Source organism: Clavelina lepadiformis, chromosome 4, assembly GCF_947623445.1.
Source record: "Clavelina lepadiformis chromosome 4, kaClaLepa1.1, whole genome shotgun sequence".
Lineage (NCBI taxonomy): Eukaryota > Metazoa > Chordata > Ascidiacea > Aplousobranchia > Clavelinidae > Clavelina > Clavelina lepadiformis.
This window is the reverse complement of record NC_135243.1, coordinates 11,257,265-11,284,010: the sequence shown is the minus strand read 5'-3', so window position 1 is coordinate 11,284,010 and position 26,746 is coordinate 11,257,265. Positions and strand designations below refer to the sequence as shown.

Here is a 26,746-nt window from a genome sequence, read left to right as displayed (position 1 = left end):
ATAATAGCATGATACAGGACAAGAAGGCTCTCATAGTTTAAATAAGGTTTAATTTTCATAATTACCACCTGATTTATTTTAAATTTTTTGTAGCATAAATTTAATATGGTCTTTCCGTGGTAAGTTTTCGTTGATATGAATTCCGAGAAACTTCATTGTTTTAACTCTATGGGGATGGCGGTGTTGATTGCTTTAGATTGGCCTAAAGCCAAAGGGTTTAGTCTTTCTTTTAAGACTCACTTCGACTATTTTATATTTGATTACGTTTTTTATGCTATCTATAATTGTTTCTTTAAGTCAGCACAACGTTCATAAAGTCCAAATTCTTATATTCCCAAACATAGTCGTAATCACATCAGAAGCATTTTAAATCCGAATAGAGCTAATCACTTGAAATGAATCAGAGAGAAGGGGAAAGAGAGAGCTTTGAACCAAGCCTCAGTTTTTATACCGCTATGCCAACCAATCGGGGAGAGACATCGTTATTTATGTCATGCTACGTGTACAAGTATTTCATAGTAATAACTAAAAATCTAACATATTCTACGTCATCTAGGTTCTTTACCACAAGTAGGCTACCATCTAACTTCGAACACTCGGAGTATATGACGCCACTTAAAAACACTTATACACTGGGTTAACTATTTTGATTTAGGAATAAATTTTTGAATGATATGAATAACCAAAGACAGTACAGCTTTCTTAATATTACATTTTATCTAGCATGAAAACATACAATAGCTTATTAAAATGCCAATTATATAAATTATTACAATCGCCATACCGTATTGCTGGATTAGGCTAAAATGCAATTGAAAATTTCTGAATTTTGTCTTTTTGGGTGAAAAATTGCAGTTTCCAGTTTAACATTCTATTGCAAGAGTTAGAGATATGTTATTTTTATTAGGATTTCAAGAAGTAATAGCCTAAGCTAGTTGTGGTCCAAACCCTGGCAAACGGACACTTTCATTCATCGTATTTTCTATCGCATAGTCAGCTGTTGTTAAAATACAACTATGTTTCTCTTATGGAAGCGTCAAAGTTTTAAAACTAAGATCTTTATATGATTCTGTTATGTAGAATTAGTCTATAAATTGGCATGCAAGTAGATAAAATTAGGTTTTTAGGCCAAAAATTCTAGTGTTGATTTTGCGCCTCTGTTAAAAAAGTTTAAATAATCTTTTTTAAGATGGCATTTTATGGTACGGTAGTCCAACGTATTAGTTACTAAATTTCAGAAAGCCCCATGCAGGATTTTTCGAGTAATCAGTCTTTTAGTGAATTCACTATTTGCGGCCCGCAATGTTATCCTAAAATCGGTTCTAGGTCGATTCAACCCAGGACCATTCAACCTAGGACGATTCAACCCATTTACAAAAACGTCTACGCAGTTCGTTATCGTCCGCGGGTTGAATCGTCCGACCACCCAAAACCTTAACGTAAACCTTAGTGCTGGCGGTCTTGGACCACCCTGCTAAATTGACATGCAAAATTTCAGGGAGTTCCATGTGGAATTTTTCATTGTTAGTAATTTTTTTTAAAATAAAGAAAGAAATTAGGCCTTTGCGCAAGGGTATACGCCGTACGTCTTAAATGGATTCATCATTCAGATACACAATGTGCCACACAATTGTACGCAAGGTTTATTTACTCCGTCATTAGTTATTTTGTTAGGTTGAAATTCGCTTCCGTATTTCAAAAATATCAAACCTATTTATCGTCGATACTTTTATGAATCTAAATGTTTTTTTTTACTAGGCAAGTACGAGGTTGTGTTAATATTAAATGCGGGATCACGACATATGACCGTGAACAAACTCACCGGCGACAACTGGTAGTGGACAACTGACCGGCAACAAATTGGCCGGCGATCAAATTAACCGTGACGTAAATTGGCCGGCGATCAAATTAACCGGCGACAAATTGGCCGTCAAAAGGTCAAAATTCTAATTCACTATCTAGTCGCGCATCAGCTTTAATCTCAGCCAATTAAGTATGTGTATTGCAGTCAAGGTTGACTGATTTGTCAAATAACAGTTTGTGTAAATTTTAGTGCCCTTATTATGTAGTGTCATATGTGTTTTGCAGTGAACTTCTTTTAATGTTGTTACTCGTATTTCTCGTATTTCCGGAAATATTTCTGTTTATTTAAATAAATGTTTCAATGTGTATTTAAATAAAAAAAAATTTTGTTAAAAATAAAGGAAATAGTTACAAACAAATATTTACTTTACATATCATATACTGCCATCAACTTAAACACAATAATTCAGCACTTGCACGGTCAATTTTCATTCCGGTAAGTCTGTTCCCGGTTAGTTTGTTCGCGGTCAATTTACATCACGGTCAGTTTGTTTGCGGTCAATTTACGTCACGTTCAGTTGTCCCCGGTGAGTTTGTTCGCGGTCATTTTCCCGCGGTCATATGTCGTGGAACCATTAAATGCTGCGGTTAATTATTAACTGTTCTAAAGCAAAACGGATTTGTCATGATACTGTTGTAGATGTGAATTTCAACGATAGGCTACAAGCTATATTTATTTAGAAACAGGAACGGATGGACACAATCAAAAAGATATATTACGTTATTAAAAGTAATAATATTAAACATAAATTCATAGTACCACGTGATATGAAAAAAAAACACTTATTAAAACTGTCACGAATTGTTTAACAGTGGTTATGCCTTTGCTGATTGATGACTAATAAATGTTTATACGCAGTTTCAAGGACGCTATATCAAAACAAAACCAAGTAGTTATGTAAGAAATGTCTGGTAAACGAACTATGGGTCAAAACGAAAGGATTAAAAACCTGAGAACCCGTGGCCTAACTTAACAAGCGACCTGGAAGTTTTTTACACACCATTTGCTAGGGTAATTCCGGTACTGAAAACCAACATCGGCCATGCTGGCCTCTGTTTGGTCTAAAACAATTTTTTAAAGTCGTTACGTATAACATTCAATATTTTCACAAAAATCGCAAAATTTTAGATTGTTCGGGTCCTAAAAATAGACTTTAAAAAAGAATTTTATACTAAGCTACATACTCTCGTGTTTCTTCAATTACAGTCTTACACCAACCATCTGGCAACTAGCTACCGGTAAGTCTAGAATGACCCAGGTCACCTCGCAGGACTCGTGGTGGGCAGTTATCGACATCACATAAGTAAACGTAACACAATTTAAACAACAAAGAAATACTCATTGGTCAGTGCACTACTATACATAAAACAGTCCATGTATATGCACAAACTATAAAACACACAACTATTATAATATGCAATGTACGGTGCCACAAAATATCCACGCTTCAGATTCACAAAGCTACTATAAACTGTAATGGTTGTCTGCTGAAAAATTACTGTCACTCCACCATCGATCAAGGTCGGTGGATAAGGTGGTTGCTTCATCTTCACGCAACCCGTTGTCGTAGTTCAAACCATTTTCATATTTTATTCCGTCAACCATCACAGATGGAAGGCAGCCAGCATAAGCTTTACCTGAATAATTTAAGTATAACAATTTTGATATATGATCGCAAGCAAAGTCATTTTTACACGAAAGTTTAAAAGGAAAACTTACCGTGGCGAGTTCTTAGACAATCCATGTTATAATACGTCAAACTGCGTTTACACACTGAAGTAATTAACAAGTTTCGATCTCTGAGAAAGATTTACTTTTTTGACATGTCGGAAAGACTGAGTTCAAATTTCATTCCCGATCATAAGAACAAGGATAACAGCAGAAACCAAAGCTAAAGCAAGGGTCTACGGTCCTGCTTCAGGCCAGGGCAAAATCGGCTTCTCATATTGTTTGTGATCTTTTATACCAGCCAATGTTAAAAAATGACTAATTGCAAATATTAATGCTGGGAGAAATTCATATTAGTCAGACCTCGTTAACTGTGACACTTTGTTTGTCGAAATATATAAGTTTAGTGAGGTAATATTTCAGTTAAATCAATTGACAGAAAATAGCATAAATTCAGGGCTACATTATATCCAGACGCAAATAACTGAATTAAAGGAAGGCCTACAGTGCGACCACAATAAATAATTCACGTGAATGAATTTTTAAAATTGATCTTACTGTGCCTAAAACAAACATTGGTGTACGACAAATATGAAAAATTAAAGTATAAACATCTCCACTGAAAAGGGGAAAGAAACCCATGATCGAACAGCGCGATATATTCTTTTTGCCACAAATTTGATATTTGTGTTAGGTCCAATTATATTTCTGCCTTCATCTTGACCTAATTTGTGTTTCAAGTTATTTCAATTCAAAACAATGGCACAAATTTTCTAATTTTGCTGCTCCATAACCAAGCTTGACTGGTAGTTTGACTATGCATTATATTATATACATTATACACATTGTACAGGTTTGGAAAACTAGGTTAGCCTATACCTCAATGGTGTCGAGACTGATTTTTATATTGTTATGGCTTTTGACTTTGTTTGGGTGAAAACGTTTGTATTTGTAACACGTTTAATACAAATTTTTCAAGGCATGAACGAAATAATACAAAATACATTGGTTAACATATAACAGACACGACATTTTGTCTGTTATTAGAAATATATGACAGGAAATTTGCTTATCCGCATGGTCTCCCGTGCTTAAAACATTTCAGAAATCATCTTACGGAATGAAGAAAAATAATCAAAGAAGGATAGGAAACAACACATTTATATTATAACAAAACAAATTTAACTGTGTAGCACAAGGTCAGAGACGGTGACGTCTGGGAAAAGAGAACCATCGTATATAACGTAGGAAAATACAGAAACCAACATATGTGACCCAGAAGCTACATCCACAGCACGGATATCGTCCTATGCGATACAGGAACTACGTCCAAGGCAAAAGGACGAAACATCTTAGACACCAGAAAACACAGAAACTAACATCAGTGATTTGAGAACCCCATTCAAGACACGAGAACTAGACATCTGTGACGCCAAACATCTAAACCAAGCAAACATCTTTGTTCACATAAAGGTAAGAGCAGATTTGACCTCGAGCGGAGAATCAATTGCAGCTTGAATCTCAAAGGGAATAGCAAAAGCAGTTATTCTAGCGGAATTATAACGATTAAGTTGGTTCCCCCACAGCTGGAATGGCATGTTGAACTTCGTGCTTTGCCTTCATTTCTCGCTCTGCTTTTTTCCAGGCAGCTTTCTTTGCACCTCTTGCTCGATTTCTAGTCCGGTAACAGGTTTCGCAATAGCGTATGGCTTAAGCAGGAGACCTTGCTTAGCACACTTAAGGAACTGTGGTGAGGTAGATGGACGAGCACTGGCCTAGTACATCTTAAACACTCGTTCATTGAATGGCCATTCGTTCAACTCACTGGCCTCTTTGCAGCCCGTTGTAGTAAAGACAGCATCATACAAGGAGTAGAGTATACATGGCATTAACTGGTCATACGAATCTTTTACTTCAGGCACTGTTTAGAAAAAGTCGCCACCAAGGCATCTGCCCGCCCTGCACTCTGGAGAGGTTCATAAAAACGGCAGGTTCCATCAAGAAACTGTAAGCAATTGTCTATGTGGCAAACTTTGGGAAACAGCTATCGCCAACCAGCCGTACGGGAATTCTAACCAGAAACAAAATATTGCCAACCCGACCAAAATTCAACTTCTTTCTAGGTACAAAGTCCTTTAAAAATATAATAACTAAAATATTGTGAACCAAGACAATGAGATAATTTACCAAGCTCGATAAACGAACTTAGCTCAATTACTCCTTTCACTAACACATTATAAGCATATTTACCAGAGAAAGAGAGAGAAATAGTTTATTTTACCCATTTAAAGTAAAAGTATCACAATATAATTTTAAAATAATTGATTGGTGTGGGGGCAGTGAAAAGACGTCATGGCCATCTAGGTTAATTGCCTCAGATTGTATTGCAAAAGAAAACAATTAAAATGGATAGAAAACTGAAACTTAATTAATTAAAATAATACCATAAAATAAAGTTTGCTATATTCATTACTATAGGTAATTAGTCTTATTAATTTATATGAATTACATTTAATGGTTTTAAAATACTATTTGATGCAGATCCCCAAGCCAATATACCATATTGTAAAGCACTATAAACTAGACTATAGTACAAGATCTTCAAAATCTTTTTATTGGTAAATTGTCAAATAGAGCACAAGATACCCCATATTCTTGACAATTTTTGGCTAACTCTTCAACATGATAATTCCATTTAAATTGTTCATCTAGTATTACGCCAAGATATTTAATTTTGGTAGCCCTTTCTATTTTATTGCCATTTATGGCCAGGTTTGCTTTTCGCCATCTGCAATTTTGGGTGTTGTTTTTAATGAAAACATTTTACCATAATTTAAAGAAAGCTTGTTAATTTTTACCCAATTATTTATCAAGTTCGATTGTCATTTGTTGTTCAATTTCTGCAATATTTGAATTTAAATTATATAATACTGTATCAACAAACATGCAATACGAGCCTGGCATATTGTCCTATTCAACTGAAGACAAAATTTGAGCCTCGACAAATGGACACAAATAGATTTGGTTCCGTCAAATGCTAAAACAAAATAATCGCATGTGCACAAACCCAAATAGTGCTGTGGTGGAGGTTTCGTGCTTGGCTTGGCAATGATTGGTTATAGGTCTCAGCTAAGGCTCTGTTTTTCATTGAAAGTTTAGGATTTACAGGTATTTTTGACAAATGTCAGACGGAAACGTGCTTCCTCTTTTTTTAGAACTTGGTAGAAAACTTACTCATCTGTAGATACTGTTTAAAGTTTCAATGTTGGCAGTACTATCCTAAGTGTCCATGCAGGCAAACGTTCAGTTAGAATTATGTTGTGGTTTGGCGGTAACTTCTTATTGGAGTTTTATACTTTGCATTCAAAAAGCTATACCTTATTACCAACAACACCATATACGGCTTTTTTAAACTTTTCCAAATTATTTTTTTTTTGCCATAAACTGGAAATTTCTTTCCCACAAATAACAGAGACAAAAGTAAAAACGGCTGGAGTTGTGGTAAGTCCAATCTTTCACTGAATGAAGTGTAACTTTGAACAAAGCTTGGTATTATTTCAGCCATCACGCTCAAGTTATTAAAACTTCATTCTAGAAAAAAATTATTAAGTACGGCGAAATATAGACCACCAGCATTCTGTTTTAGAAACTAGCTTTATTATAGATTAAGTATCAAGGTGACTTTCTGAAAGGGCTTTGCTAGACTATGTTCATCGCTTCTTAAATTTTCATTACATAAAAAAGACTTACGGTGGTTCTGTAATTAAAAAAAGAAGCTACTGTTACAATATAAACACAACAAAACAACTAAGTCATTTACTGTCAATGCAGTATATCGGAAAAGTCCATTGATCTGTGCTGGTTACAATTATAGTCCAAACTAATCTCCTTCCCCCCTATAGTGGTTAACATCCCCATTCACACACTTCACTACAGGCTTGAATTATCAGGAATTTAACTGATCTCTAAAACTGAAGTAATAACAAAACAATAAACTTCATTTACCTATCTCTCTACTATTATAACAAGTTATCTTATATTGTGGTCAATTTTTAAGCAACATCTTACGCAGTTCAAAGACATAATATAACATTCTTTGTTCTAGTGTTCCACTTACTTTCAGTAGTAAGCCAAACAAAGTAGCACAAAAATTAATTTGTTATCAAGATGTCGCAATATATATGTTGTGCAATAAAAACAGAATAAAGCCTACGTTCAAAGGTCTTCTGGTAATCCAGATGTACCAACTTTCCCACAGCTATACTAGGGTGGCAAAAACAATCCTGCTACATACCAAACCTACTATATACGTGAAAGGTAAAACATATTTATATTCTTGGAGCTTTTACTGTCACGCCTCTGTTAGTTGCGTAGTGTGAAACAGTGAAAACTTGGCGAAACCCCAAACCATGACGCAATAAAATGTCAACACTAGATAAAAATAGTCCCAAGTGGAAAATCTGCCTTTTCTGAAAGCAGCTTAAAAACTTTTACTTAGTTCATTAAAATAGTTCACTTGGTAGCGGAGTGCTGATCTTGCAACAAATGCAGATCATTATCCATGTTTGATACTCAGTAGCACTATACTATTGTAATGCCTTTGAGCAAGACATTGATGACACTTGCTCTTCTTCAGCAGACCTGGTGGACAGTTGTAAATTCGGGCAATTAAATAAATATAAAAAATCTAGACAAACAAAAACAAAACATGTGTGTAAATTGGAATTTGCACAAAGGTTGCTCATTAGCCCGGGCTTGAGCAATGAGAAATAATCGCCAGGTTGAAGTCGTGCAAAGACTACCCTCAGTCTCAATACTACACTCACACATTACACATTACTTAACGTACAGAATGATGGTGGAGGCTTCCATAGTCCATGGCGACGATGTTTACCCACTTCGGAGTTTTTTGGTTTGTTGGATTCTTCATTACCTAAAAAAGCATATCAGGAAATGAAAAAAAGTCAATGACAGTTACAGGTTTATACAGTGAGTGTTTGTTAAAATTTAAATGCATTTTAATTTCAACCAACCTACTGTTAAGGTTGGATGTGAAAAACTATTTATGGTAACCTCGTTATTGCTGAAATTGAATATGGGTCATTAATCAAATGTGTTCTATTCTTTAACCTGCATCTTATAATGCTCTATCGACACAGATAATTTTCGCAAGGAAATATTACTTTAGGTTGGCAAAGCATATGAGCAAGGATAAAATTATTTCCTATTGAGGTTGCAAGTGTACATAAGCACTCAAAAACATCCTCACTGTGTTTTGTACACTTTTGCCTACCAAGTAATTCAAATTTATCGCAATTTATTAGATTTTTAATTGACCTTTCCAGAATACAGGAAAAGATAAAGCAGGTAATTATAAAAATTTTAATGCATTATTCAGAAATACTACAAAATTTTCCTGACTTTGTTGTCAATTAAATTAATACATTTTTCTCTTTAGATGACATGTGTCTACCTCATGGACTCCATATCATTTCATGTAGTTCACCAAAGTTGAACTGTTGCAGCGTAGGTAAGTAGTCAGCATTGACCTTGTAATATCTGTGCAATATTTGTTTTAGCGCCACCATGAGTTTATGTTATGTTGTACACAGTACAGCCACTGTGTTGGTTGACATTGTGAAGAAAAATTATTCTTTTTTGGAGCGTGTGTTACACTGGCGACAAAACTAACACCATAAGAAAGGCTAAAAGAAAGGAGTTAAATAACTTCAATCTGACTACGTTTAATTGCGAGAGGCCAGGTGATACTTCATGCTGGACTAGGTGGAAAAATTTCGTTCGAAGTGTACGAGGAAGGCAGAAATGTTACCGGTAAAAAGAAAAAATTCAGTCTTTTATTACACTGTGGAGGAGCTGCGTTACAGGATATTTTCTTTACCTTGGAAGGTAACGACCTTCCATTTAAGCAAAAGAAGAAGGAATATGCCGACTTAAGACGGTTTGCTGTGCATAATGACGTTAGACAGGGGCACGGTAACTTAAACAAAATGTGCCTGATAAATTACATTCAGACATAGAAAACTTTTCCTTGTGGAAGAACAATATGGAAACAGTAATGTAGTTGATAATGCTAGTGTACAGTATAAACGTAATGTGTCGCATGTAAAGAAATTTAATGCTAATACTGTAGGGATGCAATTAACTGGGATGTGGAAACACCGTAAACTCAAACCAGTGTTGATAAATTAAACCTCCAGTTACTAAGCTCCTTATTAATCTATGGCTTAGTAATGACCTCAAGGAACCGGGGAGTTATGATGATTGTGTACAATGTGGTTTTTGAAAATGACTTGGGTATGAAAACTTCATTGGTCTTGTTTTAAGTGCAGTGGACTGTGTTCGTCTTATGTAGGCAAAATTTAGTGAATAGGGAGCTATAAATTTGACACGGGGTGATTTATAGTGTCCGTACAATATTTGTGTTAGCGCCACCATGTGTTTACGCTATCTTGGAAACACTTCGATCACTGTGTTTGTTAACATTGTCAAAAAAGTTATTCTTTTTTGGAGCGTGTAAGCAAGGGGATGTTACAGACCTCATGCAGAATGGCTAGGTTGACCTCTTCTGGAACCAAACTGGATTTCTCAAGAAGAAACCATAAACCTTCTCGAAACTACTTCTGGATGTAAAGCTCCCATTTGCGTCAAACAAGGGAGGATACCACCATTAAACCTTGTCCTGATGGCATAACCTTCCATAACGAGAAACGCAGCAAGAAGTCCCAAGCTGTATTATTGAAGGTGGCCCAGCAAAATCTGTAGGGATTGCTCTTTCAAACTGAACTTCAAACCCAAGGGGGGTTCTTTGGGTGGTCGTTTAGACACTGGAGGCATTTTGCATGTTCTCTTGCACAAGCTGCTTCGGCCTTTTATATTTCTCATTTTACTTTTTCTTCTGCTTAGTTGAAACAGCGTCCTTCATGAGCTATAGTTATATACATACTTTGGGCACCATTTTAAGTCTACATCATTCTCTTTTGCCATCAAGGCATCAGTCCACCTGTAAGCACCTCTGGAGAGGCTTATAAAGACGGCAGGTAGCCATGTAGAAGCTGAAATCAGCTGCCTACACGACAAGCTCTGGGAAACAGCTACCACTAACCAGTACAACCAAGATTATAACCGGTATCAATGCCCTTCATTGCAAGGTTTGAGAACAACGCCTAGCCAACTAGGCAGACTAACATTCAACATATTGCCAGGTGCAAAAGCTTAGGAACTCTCAAATCCTGAGATGATCGCCAATCAGGCATAGGACAGAACTCTTAAGCAATGTGTGGGACCGAGAAGTTGGGCAGAGTAAATTCCAAAGGGACATACAAGGAAGGACCAGGCTCTTGCGCCAGTACATTTACCGGCAGCATTGAAGTGAAGCTTCAAACCGACAAGAGACAACCCCTGACCTTAGCCAACAAAGGAGCAAAAGATTAATATATATATATATATATATATATATACATATATATATATACATATACATATATATAGATATATATTTTAAAAGTGAAATGGAAGAAAAATGTCAATTTTCTAAGATAGCAAATTAGAAAAATACCCATACAAAAATTTAATATTTTGATATGTTGCATTATTTTATACTTTCTTGCCATTCTGCTGAGAAACTATCGAGACAAGTTCTCACTTTTCTTTGCATTTGTAGACAGCAACAAGTTTTTATCAAATGATAATGCTACACAAAAGAATGAAAACTAAACATCATCATGCATATGTCACAAGAACATAGGGGTGGCGCAGTACAACACTATCCTCTTGGTTTTTGGGTCTGGTTGTTATCTTTTGTTTGACATCGAAATTGTAACGGGACCACCGCAATGGGTAAATGTCCCGAACACATTAGTTGATCATATTATTAAGCGCTTTACTTCAAAACAGAATAATAATCAGAGAATAATCTTGTTCTTTGTAACAGTAAGTGATGCACGAACGTTGCATGTTGATTACTAAAGGACCCGTAAGTGAAACAGACAAGTAATTAAACAAAATATAATCATGCTTAACATAACTAGAAATCATAACATTCTTCTCTCCTTAAAAGCGAGAATTTCCTATTGTTGAAAGTTGGTTGCTTAGGTGAGCTTTAGTTACCACATAAAAACGAGTAAGGTATACTGTCATAATTAAATCGTCGCAAAAGGCCACCTCCAGTTGCGCTTTCTACTCTTTTGTCTATCCTCTTTTATTATCCCATTTTACACCATCTGCTTTCCTGTCTGTCCCGTGAGTTTAAATTTATCGGGAAGCAAACGTTGGAAAAAGTGGGGTGCGTGCTAACCTGAAGCTACCCCAATTTTGCACCAGGGGTGATGTGATACCCATGTCTCCCTAGGAATTGACACCATTAACTTTTCAGGAATAATTTATCAAGTGATCCAGAGATCGCTATTGCCGCAACTCTGCTTGTCAGAAGAAGGTCAAGGTCCAGGACTGTTAACTGGGGAATATAATTCTTCCTCAGTATAATGTCCAATGCCTACAATTGGCTGATCAGACTCTGACTCCACACGAGAATTTCTTTGTTGGTCGGAGATACTCGAGCAATTCCTGTGTCCTATCACTTTCCTGCCTTTCTCACTATCCTAACATTGATAACTACACAGCCACTCATCAGAAATCGTATTCGTTGCAGTGCAAAGCATCAGGAAGGACAAATTCCCTTTGGTTTATGGGGAGGTTTCTCAAATTCAATGCAAGTTTTACAGCTGTTGAAACGATGTCGTTATACCGCTCACATTACCCATTTCTATATACTGTAGAATAATTAATTTATAGATCGATGAACTACTTGTACATACTCCCACTTGTTTTCATTAAGAATTGGTTTAATATGGTATGGTATGATAATATTTATCTTTGGACAGAGGAAAGTCTTTGCACAACTTAAACCTAACGATGATTCTTCATCTCTCAAGCCCAGTTACCGAGCTAGCCTTTGTGCAAGTTTCGATTGTCACCCATTATTTTGTATTTCCACCTGATCCATTGAACATAAGCAAGCGTCATTAATATCTTGCCAAAGGGTGTTACAGGGATATGAGTATGACGTTGCTTGGCTTAATAACCGCTTCGTATAAAAGTGTTCTTATTTCCTCGGCGATAATAGCTCTCTCAACCATTGAATGTCTACAACATTTGGTAGTGATTGGACGACAGTCAGTAGTCATGTGCTTAAATAACTCCGGCGGTGACTGTATTTTCAGAGGAGACAAGGCGCCCAAGGCTAAAATCAGTTTAGGTCCTCCAAAATGAATACTGAAACTTTCATGTTGTTCCATGAAATCTTGAACAAGATGACGCCAGTTGCCATAATACGTTGTCTACAAGTGGCAAGACGATGCCTGGCAGACATTTTATTAGTGAGTTCAAGATACCTATTGCTTCGTCAAAGGTGGTAGCTTCGCTAATATAGTTGTACACAGTAGGATCAATATGATTCACAAGTTATGTCCAGATTATTGTCTTCAGTAATATTTGGCATATTAGCAATATAGCTTCTAAATGTTCGATACCAATATGCATTTCGGTCAAACTTTTGGTCAGTTTGTATCTGCATTGCAATCTGCACAAGCACTTATCCATGGGTTTGACTTTATTCAGTTAGATAAAATGTTATAAACTTATCATACACAAACAAATAACTAATAATGACACAAAGCTATTGAAAATCTGCCGCTAGATGGAACGGTGCTTGTAACAGCGCACTTTTCTTTGTAGGAGTCATACATGCAGGATATGCTGATGTTATCGGAAGAAAATATCTTCTGGTCTAAAATCTATTGCCTTTGATATGCTTAAGTACCATTTTTATTTTGTACCATTTTGTAATCAGTTACGCAACAGTAATGTCTTACGTAACGTAGTGTCTTGTTTGCGGTATGCACGTTTTTCGTAAGATTCTATAAAACCACTCGAGGTTCAAGACACTCTTCCATGGTTTGATTTAAGTCGCATTTACATTTCTGTATAGCACCAGTTTAGTATTATAACGGCCTGTGAAACTGGGATGACCACATCCCTTCCAGAGTGAGAGTTATCGGTGTTACTAAAAATACAACGGCGGCTTCAAACCTCTCTTATACATTACACTGCTATCAGGTCCTATTCTTGAGAACAAGCATGAGCTGATAAAGGCATCTGGTACATCCAGGATTTTTATGAAGCATCTTTTGCAAATAATTTTTCCATGTAGGGCGTCTATGAAGGAGTATTGTTTGTTAAACTTTTTTCTAGACATAATTCCAGATTTCAAAACGTAGTGTCAAAGCAATGTATCATAATTTGCTTGTCCCATAAAACCTGTTGAATGGACCATACTTTTTTGAAAATGCATAACAAAAATGTGATTTATCAATGGAAGTTTGTGTGCAAATTGAATTCAAAAGTGGGTTAACAGGAATATTTGATAGAATGGGTATTTTGACGATTATAGCAAAGTAAATAAGATTCGTAACTTTGTATTTTGAAAATTTTTGTATTGAAATTTGAAGTTCTAATATAAATACTCACAAATTTTAAATCGGCAACAGCAGAAGGCCAACGACATATTATTTTTCATTTTATTTACAACAATTTTCCTTTGCCTTAAAAGAAATACAAACCCATAGAGTACATAGAGGTATTGTGGATTAAATTAGTATAAGGGACAATACTCAGAATATGTTCAAGAACATTTTACAAAATTAAACCGCGTTTAAGACTTGTTTGAATCTATCTGGGAAATGCTATTCGCGATTAATGACCACTAAATTAAGAACTAAGTAGCAATTATATTTTATAAGTTAGTGCTATTATAGCCATCTAATTTGAAAAAGTTAAAATGATGTTTATGACAAGCTTATGGAATGGAAAAACATCTTGGTATGTAAATGTCACAGTTCAACAGAGCAGACAACGACTAGCTATCAAACTGAACTGTGGACAGCATCAAGCAGCAAACAAATTTTTTGAGAGCTCTTTGTGTACTGTATGCAAGCAACATCTCTCTACACTCTATTGCTTGAATATCTGTGTGGATTCAGCATAAAAAGGCATTTCTAAGTTAGTGGTCAAATAACAGGAATAATCTAATTTTTTGTTTTCGGATATCCAATTTTACTTCTATCTATGTTACGAGTAACCCGTATGACAAAAATTAATTATATCATAGATTTACACTTAGAAATGTTAAAAAAGATCTGAATTTGGTAAAAAAAAAAACAAGATAAAAAAGATTACAATAATAAACAAACTTTTAACAATACAACTTGCCTCCAGGATATTCTGAATCCTTCCCCTTGGGTCTTTGGCTTGAAAAGCATGCATTTGCAGGTATTTCAGAAGAGTCATTTTCTAATGTTGAAGTCACAATTACTGGCTGCAAGTGTTCGTGATTGTCAGTGGTAGAATGAGTCTGCTGCACCGATTGTGAAAATACATATATGTGTACTATCAAGTTTGCAAAAAAGAAAGTAGTTGTGAGAAATAAATCATGCTTACTGCTCGTTTTCTGCGAATGCATCTCTCCAGCCATCTACGAATTGTTTGCTTGGCAACTTCCTCTTCAATCTCAAATTCTAATTTTTCTCTCATCAGCAGCTCCTCTAACTGGAGACTTTTCCGAATGTCAACACTTCTGTAGGCAGTCATCCTGGAATAAAGATGAGATTTTTTGAGATCGAGAAAGCCTTTGACAGGGCAAACGAACAAGACTTCTGGAAAAGCACACTTAATACGCTTTTAGCGTCACATGATTTCTTGAATACCCTATTACACTATAGTGACGATCAAGGTTCATTGCATAGAAGACGGATCAAAACTATATTTGCAGTTTTGTTTATTCAACCATACTATCTATGTTAACTTACATTAAGACGTCGTGAAAGGTGACATAAAGAGCTTCATCTGCTTGTCGACATCCCAAACCATTTCCATTGCTGTTGGTTCCGTTAAAACGGTTTCCAGTGGTGCTTCGCCGGCCTAACTTCTCCATTTCATAGCACATTTGCTTCAGTAGAAGGTGGTCCTTTTCTTTGTTTATTTCCAATCTTCCGTTTAGTAACTTCAATACCGATTCCACCTAAAAATATAGTTGGGTAAATTATGGCGCCGGAATGATAAGCCAAGTATCAGCTGGGTGCAAGCAGGCAATCGAACATGTTTTTAACATGAATCGCACACAAAAAATGTTTTGATAGGAGCCCAAATCCATATTCAATTTAAATATTTTTTATGGGTAGTAACATATGGGTATATTTTTGTGTGGTGAAGTCAAACTCGCCTTTTATCAAAATAGAAATGACCATGCTACACAAGCCGACGTCAGTTTTGTCTAACTAACATTTTTTAGGAATACAATTGCAAAAATCCCATAGTTTAACCATTAACAAAGCTTCAAAAATAAATGAGCAGAGAAAAAAATCTTAAGTAAAGAGGATTTGATAGGTCAATGAACAATGCCAAAATCAAAAAGGAATGACCCAAAATGATAAGATGACATAAATCTGATACTAGTTGACATGTTTGTGGCACTAGCATCAACATGGAATTTTAGGCCACCAGTATCCAACAGTCGCGAATATTTAACTCTAAAAATGTTGAAAAGTGAAAAACACAAACAGATATACGTGTCTTATATTTTTTCATACTTGTATAATGACTACAATAAAAAATGTAACTTTGTTACAGCACAACCAATTCAACCATTAAATAACAGCCCCGGAATGTATAATCATCATCACCTTGTTCAAATTTTTTGCGTTTTACAAGAGGGGTTAGTACATGGTCACAATAAAACTTACCGATCTTACGTCGATTGTCCCTTTCCGTTTAACATCAATCATATTCCATGTTACTTGAAACATGTGTAGATCATTATAGCTAAGCAAAATATCTTCGTCCATTGTGTAGAAAAGTGAGAAATTCTCGACAATAATAGCTGCATAAACAACACAAAAAGATGCTTTAGAAACTTAGTTAATTTCGTTTAAGGGAAATAAATACCTGTAAACATTGTAAATAAAAACTAAAACCAGTTTCACAGTTAATTCCAATAACAAGGCAGACAACTGGAAAATACTCACCTACTAATAAATTAAGCATGATGTATGCTATTATTATGTAAAAGCTGCAGAAATACATGCGTGCTGCCAATACATTTCCACAGTCTGTCTCCCAATAGTGATCGGCAGGTGTACAACGAGGTGGAAGAATCTAAAAACGTGGATACACCATATGTGCTAGATCAACGAATTCATTGAAACAAATTAACAATGACTTACCATACAGTCATGCATAATTTTGTTCCAATCCTCGCCAGTAACTATTCGAAATAAAACTGTAACAGCTAATGGCACGGTAGAAAAATTCGCATGTCGATCTATGTTTTCTCCATATCTAAATAGTGTTTATGTGAAATATATACGGTGGGCTACCAACAAAAGTAATTAACTCTATTTTAGTAAAATACTTTTAGTAAACTGTTCTTGGAAAATGCAATAAAAACTGACTTGACAGTTCCGAAAAGCACAACACCAGCATATGCATAGCACAGCAACAAAATAAACATGGCAACAATGATAAAAAACGAACGATACACGCTAACTGCAACTGTTGTTAGAAGCATCTTCAATGTTGCCTAAAACAAAAAAGAAGCCTAAGCAACTCAATTGATAAAAATAACAACAGCAAATGATAGGAAAAGATGATTTTTGTTTTATACGTCTCTTAACACTGTAACATTGATAATAATAACTGTCGTTCATATCTGGATATTTTTGCTTACTATCTATATTAATAAAAGACATGTGTATCAGTATGTATCACTGTATCTATATAGCTGATGGTGGTTGAACCGTGTCAACATGGAATATACTAAAATATAAAAACAGCATATAAGATGGTATTCTATAGGATTAGCTTTTGTTTTTGTTTTTAATTCTTGTGCATGAGCTTTTGTAATCATTAGTTAGCTTCATCAGGTGTATACTAAGAGATGGCAAATCTTATATTCTGTTTTTGATACTTTACTGTATCAATATGAATATATTTTGAGCTAACATGATTTTGTGACCAAGTGCAAAACATAAACGAAGCTTACTTTTAATTAAAATGTTTGCTGTAGTGAGTAGTAATGAAAATGGGATTATATAAACACATCCTACGCTGAAGGAGGCGTATGGATCAAAAATTAAGAAGGCAGCATGGTTGGTGTTGTTTTTCCTAACAGTTGATGCGTTTCAGTTTACGCGGAAAAAGTTTAATAGAATCTGGCATGAAAAAGCACGAAATCTGTGATTTTACCATATTCCAGTATGAGATAGTATCAGGGAAGTGCACATGCAAAGTTTTAGGGATATTTATGGAGCGATTTTCGAGTAATTGCATTTTTAATAATTTTACTACATAAAGAAATAAACAGAAGTTGACTCGTTTTTGGAAGTTTGCTTCCTTAAAGTTGTGTGTAGTAAATGGTAGATTTGCCGGGGTTCAACTGCATTTTATACATTTCAACTGATATAAAGCACTCAAAATATTGTTATGCTCCATTTTACTATTACTTATTAATTAATTATCTATGCATAAGCGCCCATTCTTCCCAAAAGTTGAGCTAAAAACATACATGCTTTCCACATATGCTAAAGAAACGAAAGGCAACTAATATCCATCCCGAGCTGTACACACTTTCCTCATCAGATGATATAAAATACATGAAAACCCAGCCAATTTCCAGCATAGTAACAAGCACATCATATCTAAAAATTACAGTGCACTTATTCTTTCAAGTTATAAGTACATTGCCAACAAAAATAAAAAATATTTAAGTCTGCTAAAATCTATAAACAGGTATCTATTATTACACTATATATATTTCTCAAACTACGAATTTAACAAATAAAACCTGTTTCTCCAACTGCTCATCATGCCCAAAAAAGTCATGCCAATAACCTTGACAACAATTTCCAAAACAAATACAAATGTTAAACATATTGATGACCACACAAGGTACTTTGCATAATCAAATTCCTGATTGTGATGGGACTCCCACTGCAGAAATATATAGTAAATTACATTACGTAACTATAATAAAAAATAGCAACAAATGATGTAATCTTACATGCAGCGTAAGATGTTTTGGAGTCCACAAGCATATATTTGTATAACTGTAAAATTCTATACATTTGGTGTGTAATTTATGACTATTGGCGGGGCCAGTTCATATGCTTATATACAATCATTATTCATAAACACCATCAGAAAGTCGTTGGGTGTTTTTATTCTTTATATGGTGATAGAAGTAAGCTATTATTAGCTGTGATAGAATGCCTTCATTTCCCATAAAGTATGCACTGGCATGGAAATGTGGCCAAGAGAACTGGAGTAGATCATTAGTCATTTCTGGATTCATCTAATAATATTTGGATACGAAAACAAACCAAAAAATGTCAGAACATGTTCGGAGTGGATATGGCCAGAAAATTTATGCGCTGTTCAACTTTGGTGTCTTAAAAGAAATACAACTGGGTTATTGTTGTCTGAGGAAGAAAAAACATAACTAAAGAATCAAGGTAAAAACTGTTATTTTGGATAACAGAATGTTTTTTGATTCGGGACAAATGTTTCTGTGGTATCAAGAATAATTAAGTAAGACAGAAACATTTTCAAGAAGTTTGTTTCATTTCACATGAAAATAGTTCAGTACTGTTCTGCATGTAGCAGATGCAGTGGATAAGGGCAACAGAAAGGTGCCCATTTGCATTGTAGATACTGATGTTGTAGTACGGACAGTAACAATTTTCTGTCAGGTTAGATCTGATGAGCTTTTGATAGTACTTGGTTGTGGAAAGAACTTCTACTTCAGTGGCATGACTGAAGTTGTGCCTTCATTAACTTCCAGAACTTAATCCAGCTTGCTGGTGTTCAATGCTTTCATAGGTTTTTTATCATTTTTGGGTAGAAGAGGGAAGAAAACGGCCTTGTAAGCATGGAAGGTTTTGCTGTAGTCACTGATGCATGCTCGGAAATGACAAGCATGAATCGGTTAATATGCAGCTAGTACATTTTGTATTTCTGATGTATGACAGGAAAAATGAGTTTCAGAAAGTTAATTAGACAAAAAAGCATCTTTTCAATAAAAAGTCAAAAAGCTTGAAAAACATTCCTCCATCAGAAGCAGCATTAGAACAACACATAAAGCGTGCCAATTGTGCTGGAATCAGGATTTGCAACACAATCTTCAGGTACCATGTCCTTGTAGTTGGGGTTGAATTAGGAAAGCAGAATGTTGGGAGCCAATCTGGATTAGTCTTACTGAGGCTGCTCAATCGTGTCAAGCTCTCATTCATTGCAAGTGAAAAAAGGTAGTCCTGGCCGTTGCAAATGTGTGAAAACTAGATTTAAGTGTACCGATTCATGTTTTTGCACAGAAGATTGTCGTATTTAAACGGTAGATCGGTAATTTAGCAACCAAAAAGAAGCGAGTTGAAGCATACTGTATGTGATAGGATTATGTGACCAATTGATTTTGAAAGTATCGTATCTAAATAGTGACTGTAATAGTGTTAAATTTACTGTGGGTCCGATGTCACTTTGATAACATTTTCAGAATTGATTATTGCGAATATCGTTGCAAGTAAAGAAGCATTGGATACTTCTTTATAATTTGATTTATAATTTTGACTTTGAAATGAATACGTTTCGTTTCCGTAATAGCTACATTTCTGCTTTTGATAACAAAGTAAGTTGTGTTATTAAAAAACCATTCAAATGTTTTTTTCATTAGCTTCACCACTACATTAATTTACCACAAAATGTATATAAATTGTTCTAAGCTTACTTTCCATGACAGCAAAAGCGATCGAATCATCACACAGCTAGCAATAGTCCATTTAAAATATGGATGCTCTGCTAAGTCATAAAATTTTGCTCTAATATCATTCTCAAGAGGCCTGTTAAAATATTGTTTTTACATTATGTTCACGACATAACTATAAAACAAATCACATATTATGCAAGACTCATGTTTAAGTTTCATTTAAACTTTTTAAATAAGTAACATTACAACAACCAATGCGTATCGATATCACTGGTAACCCGTGTAGATACCGATTGTAATGAAATATTAAAATTAGTATTAAGAAACAATGCACCAACTTTGTTTCCTGCTGCAATGTGAAAATCGTTTAGAGATTTTATAGAGAGGAACAATGCAGTGGAGTGAGATGCTCTTACAACTTATGATATATCAATTTCATTTTGATTTTCTCACCAACCAAAGTATGCAGCTAAATCTATCTTGGTCATAAATAGGAACCCCCACTTAAGTACAAATCAGTTTAATGTCACATTCTTCGTAATTACGCAAAAATTTGTTGCAAACTTAGATTGAAGATGAAATATTTTCAGCAAAACACAGTAGATAATTAAAATGAACCCGATGATTTTGTTTGATGGATTTGATTTTCTTTTGTCTATTACAGTATACAATAAGGCATACAGTAACTAAATAATTGTGACAGTATTTGTCAAACATTCACCTATTAGATAAGTTAGCACTAGCTGCTTACATCTAAGATGTGTACTTAACCATGAGATTGTTGTATTATGGACAATGAAGGCTGCAATCAAACTGTGAACCCACCCCAGTCAAAAGTTTATTTAACCAAAAGATTAGTTTAACCTTGGTGGTAGGTGGAGGGGTTGTGCAATCTTTAATCTGCTTTTAAGATCCTCCCATCTTCTTTGGTCGACAGTCAGCAATGCTGCTCCTTTGTTCTCATTGTAATTGGCAATCACAACACCTGACAACATAGAACACAAACATACTGATAAAAATTGCAAATGAATTATTAGTACATACTCAATGTAAGTGAACAGTATTATCCGGAAATATTATGGAAACAAACCAATAAAAAGTGTGAGTCCCATCATGCATCCAAGAAAAACGAAAAGATGGATATAAATTGCATGAATCTACAATTTAAAAATAGTCAAGTGTTAGAAAATTAAATATATCCACATGAATAATATTTGTCACATAAATGGAATGTTCTTGAACCAATTTATGTAAAATTTGAACAAAAGGTTTGAATGGATGAAAGTGAATGGGGACTTTTTCTCTGAAATACATATAAAACTGAAGCTTAACAATTTGAAGTTGACAGGAGTGACTGAACTACTTCAGTTTATGCATTTCTCCGATAGATCCTTTTTTAGTGTACAGTACAGTACAAGACAGTGTGACAAAAGAATGTAGAACCAGTAGTAACTGCCTGTTATAAATATTTAAATTAAGTACCCAATGCTTGGTGAGAGGTTAAAAAGCTCCTTTGGTAACTGTAAGATCCCATGCTGAAATCTCACATTCTATAGATTTTTCAAAATCAAAGTCTATCATCACCACCAAGGGTGAAATACTAAAAACTAAACCAAGCCATTTTTGGCTCGATAACGGAGTCGTTACAGTGCTAGATCTGCAATGTTAGTGGGTACTAAACACCACACCTTAAATAAAAATGTCAAAACATAACATTTTTATTGCTTCTTTGTTGAGTCATTTGAGTGTATATTTATTTTTTAAAGGTGTTTTAGTGACGAGACAGTTTCTTAACTTTCTCCAATGGTCTCCCAAAATTCATACTTTTACATCAACAGGAGAAAATTAGATAAATAGATTGACGCTATCTCTTAAAACTTCTTTGCAATCACCAAAGACAAATCTTAAAAAATATGTAGGTGTCAACTGGAACTTACACAAAGACCAACTCGGTAACTGCAGCTCAAACGATGAAAAATCATCATTGAGTATATGACATGCAAAGATTTTCTTCGGTTCAAGAATAAACATTACGAGTTGTAAACTACAGGTGGTTGAAGACAGTGAAAACATTAACTCTGACGTTTAGAATCAATTATGGGACCTAGTTTTACCTTTTACCCAAGCTTGCCTACATTACCATCATCAAATATTAGCAGAGCACCTCCATCAGAAATATTTTAATCCGCTCCAGAGTTGAAGTGAAAATTTCAAGGTAAAGCAGCTTTAACTTATAAAACATTCACTTTAGCTTATAACAATCCACTACCAGGGTAAATAACATCCAACTAGCAAAATGATTAGACAGCCATGCTGGGGATGGTACAAACCTTTGTTTGATCCCCAGTGAAGCAAGTTATTATTTAGATGTCATTGCGAAAGGTATCAGCTCAACTTTTACCTGTTCAGTGGTTAGGGTAAACAATTGGGAATTCTTACATAGCGAAAAAGCAATAAATAAATAATGCGATTGTCAAAAAATGCGCACAGACAACCTCAGTAAACATGGTTTACACAGCTCAGTCGTCCAAAGACCTTGCTCATCCTATGGATAAAGACTTCTATACCATAGTTTATCCTCTTAAATGGATGCTTTTTTGAAATAATTTCGATGTCAGATATGCTCTGGGAACCACAAAAACATTTCCAGTTAATCGGAAATGTTGGTATAATATCATAATCTTCATTTTCGGGCTAAGAAAAGTGTTTACATGACCTAAACTCGGCAATGATTCCTCATAGATGATGATTTGTCAACGCCTGATCCCCGGTTATCGAGCTAGCCGTTGTGCAAGTTGCGATTGACGTTCATTATATATTACAAACAAAATATATCGCACTACAGAAGGATGAAAACATTCTTAAGCATCTAAGGTCATGCAATGGCAAAACCAATTTAAATGCAACTAAAGAGCAAAGAGATCGTATTTAAACTTCCTATTATTATGCAAAGAACAATACAAAACCAACAGAAGACAAAAACAACACAAACATTACACAAATGATATACCGCGCCCATTCGCGTAACAAGAACATGGCGCACTTCAACCCAACCCTTCAACGAAAGTACTTCAAATAAAGCCAACATAGCTGATCCTATGGTATCGAAATTAAAATTACGCGGATTTGTCCATGCTCTTGGTACCATAAACCCTTGAAACATAATAACTCAAAATCTTTTATTTAAAAATTTGTTGGTATTTTACGGTACTACGACACCTTATCGAAAGACACTTTATCGAAAGACACTTTATCGAACGACACCTGATCGAAACGACAGCTGATCGAAAGACACTTTATCGAACGACAGTTAATCGAGCCGACAGTTGATCGAACGACACTTTATCGAAACGACAGCTGATCGAACGACACTTTATCGAACCGACAGTTAATCAAAACGACAGTTGATCGAACGACACTTTATCGAACCGACAGCTCAAGCAAGATTTTTGCGTGTTTCTCAAACATTGAAACAATGAGCCATTGTGATGTGCGGTCTTTGTAATGGTGTGCATTAATGAATTGTGATGTATATATCATAAAGTTGACGATTTATATTTTATATCTATATTTTATATTTGTATCATAAAGCGTTCGATTTCGCATGGCGGCCGGCCCGCCCACATATTAATAAGATATCACAAGAATACGCACGAGAATTGCTAAGTACGAGATTGTCTGTACAGTAGACTAGACTAGTCATTATAGATACAAAGAGTAAGGAATTGAAGGCAAAATTTTATAGGAAGGGGCATGTCGCTGCCTGACTTTTACACAAAGTAGCTTCTTGAAAGTAGTCTTTGTCCCAGCTTGACCGACAGCGCAAAATAAATGGCTTCGATGCTTGGTAGCACGTACACATGTGAACAAATATTTTCAACAATGAAATTCACGAAAAGCAAGCTAAGATCACGCATTTCCGACGCCTATTTAAAAAATGTTCTGGTTCTTGCTTCATATGACTTGTCACCAGATGTTGAAAAACTTTCACAAAGCAAGCAGCATCAAGTGTCACTTTAATGCTGTGTTGTTGAAGTGTGAATACAGATATTTTGCGCTTCTTGTGATTGGTACGATTGAGATTGCAGAGTCAATGTACTGAAGTGAGTGTGAATTATTGTATTAATGAGGCATCAGGTAAGTAAATAAAGTGACTAACCGCTAGAAGGGAAAAAGTGTTACCGTAGTCTGTGATATAAATTCATAATCAACAGGAAATATTTCATTTATTTATATGTTATTATTTATTTATGAGTAGGGCAACCAAAAGTCATTATGGTCAATTTTTTTTACCTGCTCAGAATGCTATGAAACAAGCACAAAACAAATTTCAGCTTTGTACGACGTGTGGTATAGAAGTTATTAGGTCAGATAAAGTCAAAATGTTACGTTAGGTCAAAATACAGCATATAATGCTCTTTCTTCCAGCTTCCCTCGGGCAGAAATTCTCGGCTACCTTTTCCATTTTGGCCAATGTAGCTTCCGGAAAATTCAGGCTCTCTCTCTGCAGCGGTGGTTCAATGAAGATGCAGAGCACGCCCTTCGCATAAAATGCTTCCAGGCACTGGCATTCGTTCCGCCTGACGACGTTGTACAACGGTTCGAGGACTTCCTGGCCACGTTCAGTGACGACGATGAGCAGCACTTGTCTGAATACATTGACTATTTTGAAACTACTTGGATTGGACGATTGTGTCGCAGGAATCGTCGTCAACCTCCATTTCGTATCCGGTGTTGGAATGTTTTCCACCGGGTTCAAGATGACCTTCCAAGAACGAATAATAGCATTGAAGGATGGCACAATGCGTTCAGCAAGCGTGTCTCATTATCCCATCCGACGCTTCGAAGACTCGTCAAAAAAATTAAGCGGGAACAAGGTTCCAACGAAATGTTAATTGAGCAATTGAGTGCTGGAATCGATGGCCCACCTCGGAAGAAGCGCTACGACGCTGTCAACCAACGGCTGAAGAGCATAGTTGAAAATTATGACTCAACAAATATGGACATAAAAAGTTATCTTCGAGCAATTGCACATAACTTGTAATTAAATGAATGCGATTGAAATGTGCACTTCGTCAGTTGTCGTGCTTTTAACAGTGCATATCGTCAGTTGTTTCGATAAATTGTGGTTCTTTTAATAAATTGTCGTTCTTTTAACAGTGCATATCGTCAGTTGTTTCGATAAATTGTGGATCTTTTAACCCTATCCTAACCAGGCTCGCGAGTTTACTAAAAAAGCTAGGTGTGGCCAACCCCGCACACACATTTGCAATCGTTAATTACTAGAAACCTATGCGTCGTAGACTGATGAGATTATTACAGGTTAGTAGAAACATCATCTGGCTTCCTGTATACATCATAATTGTAAAACTAAAGAAAGTGAATTTAGTGTAAATTAGGTATTTCTAAAAGTGACACATTTCTATAAATTCTTCTTGTTACGCCGCGCCCCCGCTGTGAGAAGAGAACGAAAAAGAATAGTTAGTCAAGTTATTGGTGCGTAAATGAGTAATACGTTTCAATGCGGAGAGAGAGCAAAATTATATAAATATCACAATATCTCAAAAATTACAAAATCCAACTTTATCAAACAAACATGGACAGATAGCTGAACATCACAATGACCCATTGTTTCAATGTTTGAGAAACACGCAAAAATCTTGCTTGAACTGTCGGTTCGATAAAGTGTCGTTCGATCAACTGTCGTTTTGATTAACTGTCGGTTCGATAAAGTGTCGTTTGATCAACTTTCGGTTCGATAAAGTGTCGTTCGATCAACTGTCGTTTCGATCAGGTGTCGTTTCGATCAGGTGTCGTTCGATTAAGTGTCTTTCGATAAAGTGTCGTTCGATTAAGTGTCGTTCGATAAAGTGTCTTTCGATAAGGTGTCGCGTCACGGTATTTTACAGATAAAACATAATGTTTCAACGTCCTACCAGATGGGTTGAGATCCATATTCAAACTGTTAGATACCCAAACTTGCTGATAAAATTTTCCACTACATTCAGCTTCTGTTGTAATGGAGTCATCATTGCATGCAGCAAGCTTACCTCCATACACCTGCACACCAAAACTTGCAAATACAAACATAAGAGCTACAAGCAGAATTCCGACCTGAAAATTTAAATAAGTGTGTTAATAACATGTTGACTACATTGTTTCTTTCAAAGTGTCAGTTTAATTTTTTAACATGTTTATAACTTGTCACATCACTTCTTTACTTGAATGTACACAATCGCATTTGTTCTGTTACTATGCAAAAATAGAAAAACTATTTTATTCCGTCTTGTGAGTCCAGACATATTGTAACTTCAATTAATGTTATCATTGATCAGTCATAGACCAATCACATCAGAGCATTCCCAATTCCGTTATAAAACTTATAA

The 26,746-nt window shown here is 35.4% G+C and overlaps 2 protein-coding genes across 4 annotated transcripts in view; both read right to left on the bottom strand.

The window, feature by feature from the left end:
• Positions 1-2,519: 2,519 nt before the first annotated feature.
• On the bottom strand, positions 2,520-26,474 carry LOC143452021 (sodium leak channel NALCN-like). Its single transcript, XM_076952832.1, has 16 exons — positions 26,297-26,474; positions 23,371-23,513; positions 21,451-21,517; positions 21,225-21,345; positions 20,382-20,493; positions 18,447-18,592; positions 18,168-18,300; positions 17,056-17,183; positions 16,828-16,942; positions 16,630-16,759; positions 16,348-16,484; positions 15,415-15,626; positions 15,047-15,197; positions 14,819-14,963; positions 8,382-8,465; positions 2,520-3,501 (listed from the first exon to the last, which is right to left on the bottom strand). The coding sequence occupies exons 1-16, from the start codon at positions 26,448-26,450 to the stop codon at positions 3,329-3,331; spliced, it is 2,151 nt and encodes a 716-aa protein (XP_076808947.1). The 5' UTR covers positions 26,451-26,474; the 3' UTR covers positions 2,520-3,328.
• Positions 26,384-26,746, bottom strand: part of LOC143452019 (sodium leak channel NALCN-like) — a 71,127-nt gene continuing 70,764 nt past the window's right edge. For all 3 annotated transcript variants that reach the window (XM_076952828.1, XM_076952829.1, XM_076952830.1), the window contains one exon: positions 26,384-26,474. In XM_076952828.1, coding sequence (XP_076808943.1) covers positions 26,456-26,474 — 19 coding nt within the window. In that variant the 3' untranslated portion in view covers positions 26,384-26,455. The remainder of the gene's footprint in view (positions 26,475-26,746) is intronic.

Bases quoted from the DNA above. Each gene is read 5' to 3' on its own strand.
- LOC143452021 (XM_076952832.1), bottom strand. From the start codon at position 26,450: ATGTTTGTATTTGCAAGTTTTGGTGTGCAGGTGTATGGAGGTAAGCTT. The intron at 8,466-14,818 runs GCAAGTTGTATT...ATGCTTTTTTAG, and splicing joins GGATTCAGAATATCCTGGAG to GTAATGAAGAATCCAACAAA. The intron at 3,502-8,381 runs GTACGTTAAGTA...TAAATTATTCAG, and splicing joins GAAGCCTCCACCATCATTCT to GTAAAGCTTATGCTGGCTGC.